The 14,784-nt window shown below is 42.0% G+C and overlaps 2 protein-coding genes across 5 annotated transcripts; both read right to left on the bottom strand.

The window, feature by feature from the left end:
• Positions 1-1,476: 1,476 nt before the first annotated feature.
• Positions 1,477-5,969, bottom strand: LOC124483315 (serine hydrolase-like protein). 2 transcript variants are annotated; one of them, XM_047043713.1, is made up of 13 exons: positions 5,920-5,969; positions 5,735-5,808; positions 5,411-5,554; positions 4,879-4,992; positions 4,541-4,582; positions 4,426-4,445; positions 3,965-4,039; positions 3,714-3,823; positions 3,542-3,621; positions 3,389-3,423; positions 2,635-2,711; positions 2,456-2,543; positions 1,477-2,046 (listed from the first exon to the last, which is right to left on the bottom strand). In XM_047043713.1, the coding sequence occupies exons 2-13, from the start codon at positions 5,793-5,795 to the stop codon at positions 1,912-1,914; spliced, it is 981 nt and encodes a 326-aa protein (XP_046899669.1). In that variant the 5' UTR covers positions 5,796-5,808; positions 5,920-5,969; the 3' UTR covers positions 1,477-1,911. The 2 variants fall into 2 exon arrangements, with proteins under 2 accessions (XP_046899669.1, XP_046899668.1); XM_047043712.1 differs by having other exon boundaries at positions 5,735-5,953.
• Positions 5,970-6,867: 898 nt separating this feature from the next.
• Positions 6,868-12,834, bottom strand: LOC124483316 (serine hydrolase-like protein). 3 transcript variants are annotated; one of them, XM_047043716.1, is made up of 13 exons: positions 12,598-12,812; positions 12,274-12,417; positions 11,741-11,854; positions 11,406-11,447; positions 11,291-11,310; positions 10,823-10,897; positions 10,572-10,681; positions 10,397-10,476; positions 10,244-10,278; positions 8,786-8,862; positions 8,594-8,681; positions 8,161-8,332; positions 6,868-7,150 (listed from the first exon to the last, which is right to left on the bottom strand). In XM_047043716.1, exons 1-12 carry the CDS (start codon positions 12,656-12,658, stop codon positions 8,198-8,200), a joined length of 981 nt encoding a protein of 326 aa, XP_046899672.1. In that variant the 5' UTR covers positions 12,659-12,812; the 3' UTR covers positions 6,868-7,150; positions 8,161-8,197. The 3 variants fall into 3 exon arrangements, with proteins under 3 accessions (XP_046899672.1, XP_046899673.1, XP_046899670.1); XM_047043717.1 differs by lacking the exon at positions 6,868-7,150 and having other exon boundaries at positions 7,989-8,332; positions 12,598-12,671; positions 12,783-12,834; XM_047043714.1 differs by lacking the exon at positions 6,868-7,150 and having other exon boundaries at positions 7,989-8,332.
• Between the last annotated feature and the right edge of the window lie 1,950 nt (positions 12,835-14,784).

The raw sequence follows: 14,784 nt of genomic DNA, 5'->3' as shown, positions 1-14,784 counted from the left end.
CCACGACATGCTGAGGACGCTGCAGGGGGGAGAAGGGAGGGAGGGGTGGAGGGGACGGGGCAGGAGGGAAAAGGGTGGAGAGGAGGAGGAGTGATGGAGGGAGTGGTGGGGAGAAGTATATGTGTAGAGTGAAGGAGGTTGGGGAGAGAGAAGCAGGAGGATGGAACGGAAGGGATGGAAGTATGTGTGTGTGTGTGGGGGGGGGGGGGCAGAGGACGGTAGGCGAAGGGGGAAAGGAAACAAGAGAAGAGACAGATGAGGCAAGGAGCAGAAAAGAAGAAATGGAGCGATGGTGGAAGTACAAAGGAGTTGGAGAACGGAGGGATTGAAGTTACTAGTCAGTGTCAATAGTAACTCATGTTACTTGAGCGTTACTTAACACTCTTACTAATCTAAAGATACACATAATTCTACTTGTTACCTGTATAAGGGGAACAGAGTCATCAAGCGTTGCATAATGATCTGCAGTCCAAGCATGCCTTCATGACTAGCGGTGCTTTCCTTACATGGGAGCACCGGCCACTCTGACTCTACCACAGGATCTCTAACCACTGACTATCCTTTGCTAGATTTAAGCCCAACGTGTCACATCCAAAGAGTGTGTAAAACGAGTCGAAACTCAACAGCTTCATGCTGAAACGAGCCCTTCATTGCAGATATAAGAAGAATGCTTTATCTGTGTACATACCTGTGGTCTTTTCCGTAGTTCTTGGTGGATTTAATATACTCTCTCTGTCGTTATGGGAGGAGGCTGAGGAGCAACAATCATTTAGATATAGGTATTCAGACCATTGACGGATCTAACGCATTTCCGCCTGTGGTTTCGATACGATATAGAATCCTGGGTGATCTAGGGGGATGAAGCTGCATGCAGCTTCACACGGCTCTGAGTTCTGACGTCACACGGGAAGAGAGGGGAGGGGTGGGTGGTTGAGCGTTGCCATGACAACATCCGCCCTGGCAATGGCAAGAGGATAAAGGGAGTGGGAGGGGAAAACTTACGTAACCCATCATCTTCTTCTCTGGTTTGGGGGGAGGAGGGAGGGAGGGGGTCCTTCAAATGTCTCTACCTCCCAAGTACAAAATCGATTCCACTTCATTTAATGTAGAGGCCGTCGCGCCAGTTTACGGGACATTGAGCTGCAGGGACATATTGGTCAGCTTGCCAATCCACATATCATCACAGGGCTGAAGCAATATGCCACCCTTTTATGGAGCAAGGCTCTATAAAACGAAGAACCAATGTACTGTGAGACAAGGACTGATCCAAGATTAAACAGCGTAAAAGATGACCTACTTATTCCAAAATTGGATTAGGAAGAACATTTTTCTTTCCCCTTTGCTTCATAATTGCCAGTTAGAGCTAGGGGCCACATCAATGATCAACTTCAAAGGCAAATATGTCTTATTGGGTGACAAGAAGGGAAAATGGATTACTTTGCATTGGACTAGTGAACAAAAGTTTATGACAACCTATAGTTGAAAAGCGCTCCTTTTACTCAACACATTTCCGCATAACAGTAGCAAGGAACTGCTTAAAAACATACAACATGAATAAGTCGCAACCAGACAAGTTTCTTGAAAAGATCAAAACATTGGCACAGTATGTTACAAATATTAGGATATGAGTATGTTGGGAACATTTTTTTGTTCATGAGTAGATTGGAAGCACGTAAGTGACTTTCAGTAGCCCTGTGTCGTTACTCACTTTACGAAGGCACACATTAATGCAGTAGTACGATTATACAGTAGAAAAGTACTGCGTGAGTATGTTAGGTTTTGTGACCCGATTAGAATGACAGTTAAAGAACATCTCTCTCTTGGAGGTCGCTTTGGATAAAAGCGTCTGCTAAATGCATGAATGTAAATCTCACTGTGAGAGAGAGTGTGCTGGTAAAGTGTTTTTGTCTGTTATAACTTGGCGACTTCCTCTCCAGAGACGTATGAGGAAGAGTTGGACTGGAGGAAATCAGCGACGAATGTGGCCACTCTCTCAGGACTGTTCAGGTGGACATGGTGATCTCCGGGGACTGTCATCACGATGCCCTGGAAGGAGGGGTTAGAGAATAAGAAAGAAATCTTCTTTCTTTTTTACGGTAAGAGAATATCGGTGGTGGGGGGGTGGTTTGTTTTGGTAACTACGGCCTTTACATATTCTAGAGGTCTTTATGAAATTCTATGACAGATACTCTGTAACCACACATGACACTGTAGATAATAGACAATAATGGAATTTACAGGTGACTGGGTCTGTAAGAAAATAGCCAATCAGTAACTCCAAGGGATGCAGGTTGCCGTGGCGTTTCCACCCAAAAACATCCCTGCTCTCTCTGTGATGTGCTGCTGTGTCTGCTTAGCATAATCTTTTCTAAAATATACAGGACACAACCAAACATTTCATGAGGCTTCAATCCTGTTGCACTTAAACATATACTGTAAATGATGTACCACTCACTTTGTGATCCTTGTAGCCTTGAATAAGAGCAGAGGTCAATTTCTTCTGATCGGGTTCCGAAAACATCTTCTCAAAACCCCCGTCAGCACTGGTGGAAAGGTTAGGAATTAACTTAAACCACGGCACTAAAGTATAGTGTATGCTAAAGTGTAGTGTAGCTTAGTTTAGTATGCACTTACAGTACTACTAGTACTTTAGCTTGTATCAGTGACTGCAGCTCTAGACACTGTTCCAGACTGACTCGCGCAATGTTTTTCTGAAACACATTTCAAAGTAACACGTGAGCATAAACTGATAAACAAAGCATACACTGATGAATAAAACGAATTATTTTATATCCATGTGTGGTTACTGTTGTAAGACTGCATACACACAACGTTAAACTACAACTGTATAAACAGAACTTTACACTGCAAATGTGTTGTTCTTTTTTTGATGATGTTGTGGTACAGCGCTAAGCCTAGAGCAGTCTGCGGAAAAAATAATCCCTTCTCCTGAGATGCTGAAATATAGCCCTTGACATTTGTAGAAACCATTTGACTACAACCATCACACCGGCTTCACTGCACATATTCTGTATTTAGAAGTGACATTAACATCAGGTTAATGCTGCTGTCCATTTTTCATGGGACTTTATTAAGTGTTAATATTTTCTTGGCTCACAGCTTTGGCGTGGAGTGTAATCTCTCCCTATGCTGCATGAATACATGACTTTGCTTGGCACACACCACTGGAACTTGACTGAATGAGTTTTTACCATTAACATTTCCGATGTGTGCCAACTAGTCATCGAATCATGCAGCATTACAAATTAGCCGTGAAAAAGTAAACAATAAATGCTGGCAGATCTATAATATCCTACTTTTTGAGTGTGAACCCAATTTTTGAACATTTTCAGCAAGTGTCTCATTGACACATTTCATTGTCTCTCACCAGATTGATCCGAAAGTCACGGGTAAAAACCACTCCTTAGGTGACACAAAAGAAAGAAAAATAAGAAACACTTCACATGACCCAGCCCCCAGGGCCATTACAGCACAAAACAAACACTACATGTGGCATTTTAAAACTATACACCATATTTACCCCCTTCCACCTCAGCGAGGCCTCGTTCTAAAAGAATGCAAGCAGACTGCTCGGACAGATTGGGGTTTGCAGCCATGAGTCTGGAAGAGAATGAGTAAACATGGGATGAAGGGGGGGGGCAAAAAATAAGATAAAAAAACTAAAACAGGCCCAGGGAGGTAGTTAGCCTCACCTCTGCACGGCTTTCTCATGGGTGTACAACCTCTCCTTCATCTCCTCTCTCTTTTTATCAAACTGGAGCATTTCATCAAAGCCCTGTCTCATCACCCGCGCAATTTCTTCCTAGGATTTAAGAAAGTGACAAGGAGACAGAAGGAGAGAGAGAGGAACGGAGAGAATATCAGAAAGAACGACACCCTCTTATAGTCCTACATCCGAACTGTGTTCAAAGTGCGTTTGTGGATCTCCTGAATGTTTAACTACCGGATCTGTGGGTAAGAATCCATAAGAGTCTAGCAGCACTACCGACTCCACCATCTCTGGATACAAGGCACTGAACTGTAAAAACAGTTAACAACTGTAACGGGACATGGTAGCATTCAAAACACGTGGGCCAACTCAATGGTAAACTGCCATTATCCTATGAATATAGTGATTTAACCCTTGTGCTGCCTTCGGGTCACATGACCCAAAGGTTCACAACGAACCATCGTTGTGTTTACCCAATTTTACCCAATACAAAAACAAATGACTAGCATTTTCTTTTAACCTTCACAATGTGGGGGTCTGAGACAGCCCGCGGTTAAAAGAAAATTCCTCACTTTGTTTTTGTATGCGGTAAAGTTGTAGCAATACGAAGGTGGGTCACAATGACTGATGGGTCAGAATGACCCGAAGATAACACAAGGGCTAGTAGAAGTAATCGCATTCTGCTATTCTCTTACCATTCCTGCTATATTGCCTCCTGTGGAGGAGAGAGCATGGTCAGATGGCATACACCGAAAAGAGAAACGGACAGTTTATATGAAATGTAATATAACGATCAACTTTGCAACTCACCCATGCTGTGCCCTATGATGGAGAACTTCTTCCACTGGAGAGCTGCAAATGTAAGTCAACAGGTTGGATTTCTCATCGACACCAGACAATACTTGCTTGTGCATCTTCCCCCGGCCCAACTTCAACAAGACAAAACAATTAGACCGTCCTACCATTACCTACAACAAGCAAGTCCCTGCATTGCTTATAGCTTGGATCAATTGGAACTGTAAACCCTTAGCATGTGATATGGGTTTGTGTGCTGTATTCCAATTGAACTATGGCAATCTCAGCTTTGTCATGTGCTGTTATACAGCGTAACATGGCATGGCAATATCTGGCTTTTCACGTCTCTGTACCGTCAACAACTCGTCGAACGTCCGCCACGTACGAGGGAAAGGAATAAAAGACCCCAGGAGGACGATGGGAGGAGAGGCCGTGGCCAGCCATGTCTACGGCTACATACCGGAAGTCTGTCAAAGAGAGATAGAGAAAAACAATGCTCGTAAGAAAAAGTGGTGAGTGGGACTGACAGAGAAACAGAAGTGGATAATTCTTTCTTCTTACCCCTTGTGTTATCTTCAGGTCAGTGTGACCCTTCAGTCATTGTCACCCCCCCCCCCCATTTTTCTCTTTACCTTACATTCAAATCAAATTAACATTTATTTGTATAGCCCTTTTACACGCAAGCATGTCACAGAGGGCTTCACATACGCCCATAGAACTGCCCATAAACTAACCTAAACCCTCAGGAAGACAAGGAAAAACTCCCAGAAAAACTCACTGCAGGAGAAAACATTTGAGAAACCTTGGCATTAGTAACACTGTCAGTCCTATTCATCAATGTGTTCAGACAGCACAGTGTGCAATTTATTCAATATAGTTAGGTACCTTGTGGCAGTAAGGGTACAAGGGTGTTGAATGTTCCACAGTTGTCAGCCCACCCGTGCAGGCAAAGTACAGGACAGCCATGGTCAGGACCCCAGACCTTGCCTTTGATTTCTCCCCATGGCACGGGCATGTTGAACTCTGAAACTGTTGCACATTAATAGTTTCAAACTGTGAATTGAGTGAAAGGTTATATGTTAAAACGCGATTAAATCTGCGATTCTCTGTCCCATACATACACAAACACACGCAAGCACCACAAAGAACACACACAATTAGACTACAACACAATGCGTTGAATACTTTAGCGTTAAACTGCCTTCTCACCTGCATGTTTCATTGTAGACGATGTCATTAAGTGTCTCATACCTTTCAAAGTCTGTATCATTCTGAAACACCAACTGAACAGTAGTTAACAATGTCGATATACATAAACATATGTCTAAGCATTTAACAGCTCTAAATCATAACTTTGAATCCTAAAAACAAACACAAATTCAGCCGCCTCTAACCTTCCTCTGTCGCTTCCGGGTTTTGTAAAAACACATGTTTTCACCAATGAAGTCTCAATGCGTCTTTCTCCTTCAAACACGCCATTGGGTAACCAAATCTGTAAATATGATTGAGCAGTCAACTAACCAATCACCTTTGTTGTTAAAAGATTGGCCTGGGACGTACAGAACAGTAATTTCTGCATAGCGTCGCCAGAAGGCATATGTTACAAAGACAAATGCCAGAAAACCTTTCAACTTTAGCCTTTAGAATAACCCTTCAGAATCTATATGGTGAATTCAATTCTTCGAAAATAGGAAATTAGCCTACTTACATGATACCATACATCTCCATTTGAAAATATGTATTTAATCAGGCTAATACACTGGCCTATGTTAAGACCCATGAATTGTATTCACTAGTGTTTTGCTTGTTTGTTTGGGTTTATTTTTTGTCCAGAAAGAAAGAAAGTGCAATTTTAAGTGATACCCGTAGCCATTTTATGGACTGATCTTTAAACTATGCCTGAAGGTTAATTGACACCAGTTAGGCTAGTATTGGCATGTCACAACTCACTGAGTCTATACACAACACAGTCCACTACTCAGTACTGAAGAATACGGCAGGAAGCTGACGGAGAAGAAAAAAAAACATAAATGTGTCTCAAAGCCCTTGATATTATTAGAGTACCGTTGACGAAATCGACCTCCATACTGTCATGATTTGAACTTGACCTAAGAGAGGCAGAGAAGTGTGAGGTGGAGGAGGGTGTGCTGGGAGGGGATTGGTGATGAACAAATATAGCAGAGTCTTGAGCTGGTGACACTGGCGACTGGCAAGATCCAATTATTTTATGTGTTATTATTAGAATCCTTATTTATTTTTTGTCACCATTAGTGGCAGATTCAAAGTTTTACTTTAATTGATTTGTCAAGGATATTATCTAAAAAACATCGACAGCGTATTCATATTTTATTCATATACCCATTCACACCATACAGTAACCATAATCACGTTACCATTATGCAGTCAATTATTTCTGTAAATTTTTCCATTTCTCCTCAATAAGAAATATTGAGGAGAAATATTTGGTCTGTTTTCATACTAGCTTATCACTGAGGTCATCGCCAAGGTCATGGGGGAAAAGGCCGGGCTGGATGCGGCTGGGCAGGACACCTTGAGGAGGGTGATGGCCGTGGTCATCGCTGACATCGACGTCACTTACAAAGGGCTGGGCTTCACTGGCTAAACCTTAGACAGAACCGTAGAATGTATCAACAAGATGTTTATCCACCAGGACATACACATGAACACACGCATTCCTGCCTGTTCTGGTAGTCACCTCGTCACCTGTGTTAGATTATAGACATGTCTCTGTTGTGCATGAGAGAGAAAGTGAGAAAGAAAGAGAGTGAGAAAGTGAGAAAGAAAGAGAGTGAGTGAGAGAGGAGTTAGCAAGCGGTCAGCAATTTGTCCACAAGCTCCCCTCATCAACAGACACATAAATGCAAACACAAACACTACATTGCTGCTTCTCACACTTCTTTCATTCTTTCTCTTGCCATGTCTCAATTTCCCTTTCTCCCTTTGCTATTTCTCCCTTTCTGTCTTTGTCTCTCTCTCTCTCTCTCGATTTGTTTAGTCTCCTACCTAGAGGGAACTCTCATCCTCTCACTCTTTCCCCCCTCCTCACTTCCCTTGTTACTTCTGGTCAGTTCTCTGCCTCTCTATCCATCCTCCTCTCTCGCACCAATCCTGTAGCCTTATCTCAATGTGGACGTGACTCCCTCTGTACCACATGGCAGGAGCATCTCCTTCCCCGCCTCTCACACTTGTTGACCCTCTCCAGCCCTGGCGCCATGGGAACACCAATGGGACAATGTGGTGATGGCTGGGGCTTTCTTTACTGGAAGCATCACGTTGATACTCAACACATTTCCGCAGAACACATTTCCGCAGAACAGTATCAAGGAACTGCTTGAAAACATACAACATGAATAGGTCGCCACGAGATAAGTTTCTTTAAAAGATCAAAACATTGGCACAGTTTGTTACAAATATTAGGATACGAGTATGTTGGGAGAAAATGTTTGTTCATGAGTAGATTGGAAGCACATAAGTGACTTTCAGTAGCCCTGTGTAGTTACTCACTTTACGAAGGCACACATTAATGCAGTAGTACAATTATACAGTAGAAAAGTACTGTGTGAGTATTTTAGGTTTTGTGACCCGATTAGAATGACAGTTAAAGAACATCTCACTGTGTAAGAGAGTGTGCTGGTAAAGTGTTTGTGTCTGTTATAACTTGGCGACTTCCTCTCCAGAGACGTATGAGGTAGAGTTGGACTGGAGGAAATCAGCGACGAATGTGGCCACTCTCTCAGGACTGTTCAGGTGGACATGGTGATCTCCGGGGACTGTCATCACGATGCCCTGGAAGGAGGGGTTAGAGAATAAGAATACAAAATAAAAAATACAAAAGAATAGAAAGAAAGAATACAAAAAAATCTGTAACTCTTCAGTAATGCGGGTCGCCGTGGCGTTTCCACCTAAAATTATCCCTGCTCTCTCTCTGATGTGCTGCTGTGTCTGCTTAGCATAATCTTTCCTAAATATACAGGACACAATCAAATATTTCATGAGGTTTCAATCCTGTTGCACTTAAATATATACTGTCAATTATATACCACTCACTTTGTGATCCTTGTAGCCTTGAATAAGAGCAGAGGTAAATTTCTTCTGATCGGGTTCCGAAAAGAACTTCTCAAAGCCCTCGTCAGCTCTGGAAGAAAGGTTAGGAATTTACTTAAACTACTGCACTTAAGTATAGCACTTAAGTATAGTGTATACTTAAGTGTACTGTAGCTTAGTACACTAAGTACTTACAGTACAACTAGTACTTTAGCTTGTATCAGTGACTTCAACTCTAGACACTGTTCCATACTGACTCGTTCGATGTTTTTCTGAAACACATTTCGGCAAGTAACAAGTGAGCATATACTGATAAACAAAGCATACATTGATGAATCAAACGAATTATTTTATATCCATGTGTTTATTGTTGCAAGACTACATACACACATCAAACTACAACTGTAGTTCTTTTTTTGCTGATGTTGTGGTACAGCGCTAAGCAGTGGCGATTTTAGACACTTTTTTGGGATGCTCAAGCAGGATTTAATCAAAATGTCATCTCAGCACCCCTAAAAAAATTATAATACAAAAATAATTATTGTTTATTATCATTTGATGCTGGTAGTTCATGAAGAAAGCGACATCCTTAATTTTTCATTAATTCAATATTTTGCATAATTATACATAAACATATTAATTGATTGTTATCCAGTGAAATTAGGGATTTATTACAAGCATGCAAACTCCTCAACTTTAGGTGAGACTCACCATCTTACATCATCTAGTATATAAAAAATGATGTCTATTGGATGTGTGTTAGCTTTACTGTAAGTGATCCATTTGACTTTTGCTTTTTAAAGTAGTTCAGCACAGGTAATCCCGTTTGTATAATCGTTTTTTTTATTATGTATCCTATACAAAACATTTATTTATGGTGAAAAGGACATGACATTGTTTACAAGAGCACAGATTCTACATAGATCTAGCCTCTTCATTTTGCTCTCAAAGTGCACCAGATTCATGCGTTTAACTTTCAAATTAATAAATAAATCTTCTGGGGCCCCCCTAGGGGGTCGCCGTATCCTTCTCACCTTTTTCACCCCTGACCTGTTTGCATGCCTGTTATTAGCGAGGGGGTTTAGCACTTTTGCCCAACACTGTATTCATGTCACATTCTCATTGGGGGCTGAGTGCACCCCCAAAGGTCTGATCCTAGAATCGCCCCTGGCGCTAAGCCTAGAGCCGTCTGCGGAAACATTAATCCCTTCTTCTGAGATGCTGAAATATAGCCCTTGACGTTTGTAGAAACCATTTGACTACAACCATCACGCACTGGCTTCAATGCACATATACTGTGTTTACAAGAGATATTAACATCAGGTTAATGCTGCTGTCAATTTTCCATAGGACTTTATTAAGTGTTAATATTTTCTTGGCTCACAGCTTTGGTGTGGAGTGTAATCTCTCCCTATGCTGCATGAATATGACTTTGCTTGGCACACACCACTGGAACTTGACTGAATGATTTTTTTTCCATTAACATTTCCGATGTATGCCAACTAGTCATCAAATCATGCAGCATTACAAATTAGCCGTGAAGAATTAAACAATAAATGCTGGCAGATCTACAATATCCTTCTTTTTGAGTGTCAACCCAATTTTTGAACATTTTCAGCAAGTGTCTCATGAACACATTTCATTGTCTCTCACCATATTGATCCGAACGTCACGGGTAAAAACCACTCCTTAGGTGACACAAAAGAAAGAAAAATAAGAAACACTTCACATGACCCAGCCCCCAGGGCCATTACAGCACAAAACAAACACTACATGTGGCATTTTAAAACTATACACCATATTTACCCCCTTCCACCTCAGCGAGGCCTCGTTCTAAAAGAATGCAAGCAGACTGCTCGGACAGATTGGGGTTTGCAGCCATGAGTCTGGAAGAGAATGAGTAAACATGGGATGAAGGGGGGGGGGGGCAAAAAATAAGATAAAAAAACTAAAACAGGCCCAGGGAGGTAGTTAGCCTCACCTCTGCACGGCTTTCTCATGGGTGTACAACCTCTCCTTCATCTCCTCTCTCTTTTTATCAAACTGGAGCATTTCATCAAAGCCCTGTCTCATCACCCGCGCAATTTCTTCCTAGGATTTAAGAAAGTGACAAGGAGACAGAAGGAGAGAGAGAGGAACGGAGAGAATATCAGAAAGAACGACACCCTCTTATAGTCCTACATCCGAACTGTGTTCAAAGTGCGTTTGTGGATCTCATGAATGTTTAACTACCGGATCTGTGGGTAAGAATCCATAAGAGTCTAGCAGCACTACCGACTCCACCATCTCTGGATACAAGGCACTGAACTGTAAAAACAGTTAACAACTGTAACGGGACATGGTAGCATTCAAAACACGTGGGCCAACTCCTTCCATTATGCTTAACTGCCAGTATCCTATGAATATAGTGATTTAACCCTTGTGCTGCCTTCGGGTCACATGACCCAAAGGTTCACAACGAACCATCGTTGTGTTTACCCAATTTTACCCAATACAAAAACAAATGACTAGCATTTTCTTTTAACCTTCACAATGTGGGGGTCTGAGACAGCCCGCGGTTAAAAGAAAATTCCTCACTTTGTTTTTGTATGCGGTAAAGTTGTAGCAATACGAAGGTGGGTCACAATGACTGATGGGTCAGAATGACCCGAAGATAACACAAGGGCTAGTAGAAGTAATCGCATTCTGCTATTCTCTTACCATTCCTGCTATATTGCCTCCTGTGGAGGAGAGAGCATGGTCAGATGGCATACACCGAAAAGAGAAACGGACAGTTTATATGAAATGTAATATAACGATCAACTTTGCAACTCACCCATGCTGTGCCCTATGATGGAGAACTTCTTCCACTGGAGAGCTGCAAATGTAAGTCAACAGGTTGGATTTCTCATCGACACCAGACAATACTTGCTTGTGCATCTTCCCCCGGCCCAACTTCAACAAGACAAAACAATTAGACCGTCCTACCATTACCTACAACAAGCAAGTCCCTGCATTGCTTATAGCTTGGATCAATTGGAACTGTAAACCCTTAGCATGTGATATGGGTTTGTGTGCTGTATTCCAATTGAACTATGGCAATAGCTTTGTCATGTGCTGTTATACAGCGTAACATGGCATGGCAATATCTGGCTTTTCACGTCTCTGTACCGTCAACAACTCGTCGAACGTCCGCCACGTACGAGGGAAAGGAATAAAAGACCCCAGGAGGACGATGGGAGGAGAGGCCGTGGCCAGCCATGTCTACGGCTACATACCGGAAGTCTGTCAAAGAGAGATAGAGAAAAACAATGCTCGTAAGAAAAAGTGGTGAGTGGGACTGACAGAGAAACAGAAGTGGATAATTCTTTCTTCTTACCCCTTGTGTTATCTTCAGGTCAGTGTGACCCTTCAGTCATTGTCACCCCCCCCCCCCCATTTTTCTCTTTACCTTACATTCAAATCAAATTAACATTTATTTGTATAGCCCTTTTACACGCAAGCATGTCACAGAGGGCTTCACATACGCCCATAGAACTGCCCATAAACTAACCTAAACCCTCAGGAAGACAAGGAAAAACTCCCAGAAAAACTCACTGCAGGAGAAAACATTTGAGAAACCTTGGCATTAGTAACACTGTCAGTCCTATTCATCAATGTGTTCAGACAGCACAGTGTGCAATTTATTCAATATAGTTAGGTACCTTGTGGCAGTAAGGGTACAAGGGTGTTGAATGTTCCACAGTTGTCAGCCCACCCGTGCAGGCAAAGTACAGGACAGCCATGGTCAGGACCCCAGACCTTGCCTTTGATTTCTCCCCATGGCACGGGCATGTTGAACTCTGAAACTGTTGCACATTAATAGTTTCAAACTGTGAATTGAGTGAAAGGTTATATGTTAAAACGCGATTAAATCTGCGATTCTCTGTCCCATACATACACAAACACACGCAAGCACCACAAAGAACACACACAATTAGACTACAACACAATGCGTTGAATACTTTAGCGTTAAACTGCCTTCTCACCTGCATGTTTCATTGTAGACGATGTCATTAAGTGTCTCATACCTTTCAAAGTCTGTATCATTCTGAAACACCAACTGAACAGTAGTTAACAATGTCGATATACATAAACATATGTCTAAGCATTTAACAGCTCTAAATCATAACTTTGAATCCTAAAAACAAACACAAATTCAGCCGACTCTAACCTTCCTCTGTCGCTTCCGGGTTTTGTAAAAACACATGTTTTCACCAATGAAGTCTCAATGCGTCTTTCTCCTTCAAACACGCCATTGGGTAACCAAATCTGTAAATATGATTGAGCAGTCAACTAACCAATCACCTTTGTTGTTAAAAGATTGGCCTGGGACGTACAGAACAGTAATTTCTGCATAGCGTCGCCAGAAGGCATATGTTACAAAGACAAATGCCAGAAAACCTTTCAACTTTAGCCTTTAGAATAACCCTTCAGAATCTATATGGTGAATTCAATTCTTCGAAAATAGGAAATTAGCCTACTTACATGATACCATACATCTCCATTTGAAAATATGTATTTAATCAGGCTAATACACTGGCCTATGTTAAGACCCATGAATTGTATTCACTAGTGTTTTGCTTGTTTGTTTGGGTTTATTTTTTGTCCAGAAAGAAAGAAAGTGCAATTTTAAGTGATACCCGTAGCCATTTTATGGACTGATCTTTAAACTATGCCTGAAGGTTAATTGACACCAGTTAGGCTAGTATTGGCATGTCACAACTCACTGAGTCTATACACAACACAGTCCACTACTCAGTACTGAAGAATACGGCAGGAAGCTGACGGAGAAGAAAAAAAAACATAAATGTGTCTCAAAGCCCTTGATATTATTAGAGTACCGTTGACGAAATCGACCTCCATACTGTCATGATTTGAACTTGACCTAAGAGAGGCAGAGAAGTGTGAGGTGGAGGAGGGTGTGCTGGGAGGGGATTGGTGATGAACAAATATAGCAGAGTCTTGAGCTGGTGACACTGGCGACTGGCAAGATCCAATTATTTTATGTGTTATTATTAGAATCCTTATTTATTTTTTGTCACCATTAGTGGCAGATTCAAAGTTTTACTTTAATTGATTTGTCAAGGATATTATCTAAAAAACATCGACAGCGTATTCATATTTTATTCATATACCCATTCACACCATACAGTAACCATAATCACGTTACCATTATGCAGTCAATTATTTCTGTAAATTTTTCCATTTCTCCTCAATAAGAAATATTGAGGAGAAATATTTGGTCTGTTTTCATACTAGCTTATCACTGAGGTCATCGCCAAGGTCATGGGGGAAAAGGCCGGGCTGGATGCGGCTGGGCAGGACACCTTGAGGAGGGTGATGGCCGTGGTCATCGCTGACATCGACGTCACTTACAAAGGGCTGGGCTTCACTGGCTAAACCTTAGACAGAACCGTAGAATGTATCAACAAGATGTTTATCCACCAGGACATACACATGAACACACGCATTCCTGCCTGTTCTGGTAGTCACCTCGTCACCTGTGTTAGATTATAGACATGTCTCTGTTGTGCATGAGAGAGAAAGTGAGAAAGAAAGAGAGTGAGAAAGTGAGAAAGAAAGAGAGTGAGTGAGAGAGGAGTTAGCAAGCGGTCAGCAATTTGTCCACAAGCTCCCCTCATCAACAGACACATAAATGCAAACACAAACACTACATTGCTGCTTCTCACACTTCTTTCATTCTTTCTCTTGCCATGTCTCAATTTCCCTTTCTCCCTTTGCTATTTCTCCCTTTCTGTCTTTGTCTCTCTCTCTCTCTCTCGATTTGTTTAGTCTCCTACCTAGAGGGAACTCTCATCCTCTCACTCTTTCCCCCCTCCTCACTTCCCTTGTTACTTCTGGTCAGTTCTCTGCCTCTCTATCCATCCTCCTCTCTCGCACCAATCCTGTAGCCTTATCTCAATGTGGACGTGACTCCCTCTGTACCACATGGCAGGAGCATCTCCTTCCCCGCCTCTCACACTTGTTGACCCTCTCCAGCCCTGGCGCCATGGGAACACCAATGGGACAATGTGGTGATGGCTGGGGCTTTCTTTACTGGAAGCATCACGTTGATACTCAACACATTTCCGCAGAACACATTTCCGCAGAACAGTATCAAGGAACTGCTTGAAAACATACAACATGAATAGGTCGCCACGAGATAAGTTTCT

The sequence above is a fragment of the Hypomesus transpacificus genome, chromosome 21, assembly GCF_021917145.1.
Source record: "Hypomesus transpacificus isolate Combined female chromosome 21, fHypTra1, whole genome shotgun sequence".
Classification (NCBI taxonomy): Eukaryota; Metazoa; Chordata; class Actinopteri; order Osmeriformes; family Osmeridae; genus Hypomesus; species Hypomesus transpacificus.
This window is presented reverse-complemented; position numbering and strand designations above follow the sequence as displayed.

Bases quoted from the DNA above. Each gene is read 5' to 3' on its own strand.
- LOC124483315 (XM_047043713.1), bottom strand. From the start codon at position 5,795: ATGATACAGACTTTGAAAGGTATGAGACACTTAATGACATCGTCTACA. The intron at 4,583-4,878 runs GTACAGAGACGT...TTACATTTGCAG, and splicing joins CGTTCGACGAGTTGTTGACG to CTCTCCAGTGGAAGAAGTTC. The intron at 2,712-3,388 runs GTGAGAGACAAT...AATGTGTTTCAG, and splicing joins GTGACTTTCGGATCAATCTG to AAAAACATTGCGCGAGTCAG.
- LOC124483316 (XM_047043717.1), bottom strand. From the start codon at position 12,658: ATGATACAGACTTTGAAAGGTATGAGACACTTAATGACATCGTCTACA. The intron at 11,855-12,273 runs GTACCTAACTAT...TCTCTTTGACAG, and splicing joins TGTACCCTTACTGCCACAAG to ACTTCCGGTATGTAGCCGTA. The intron at 10,898-11,290 runs GTAAGAGAATAG...CTGTTTTTACAG, and splicing joins GAGGCAATATAGCAGGAATG to TTCAGTGCCTTGTATCCAGA.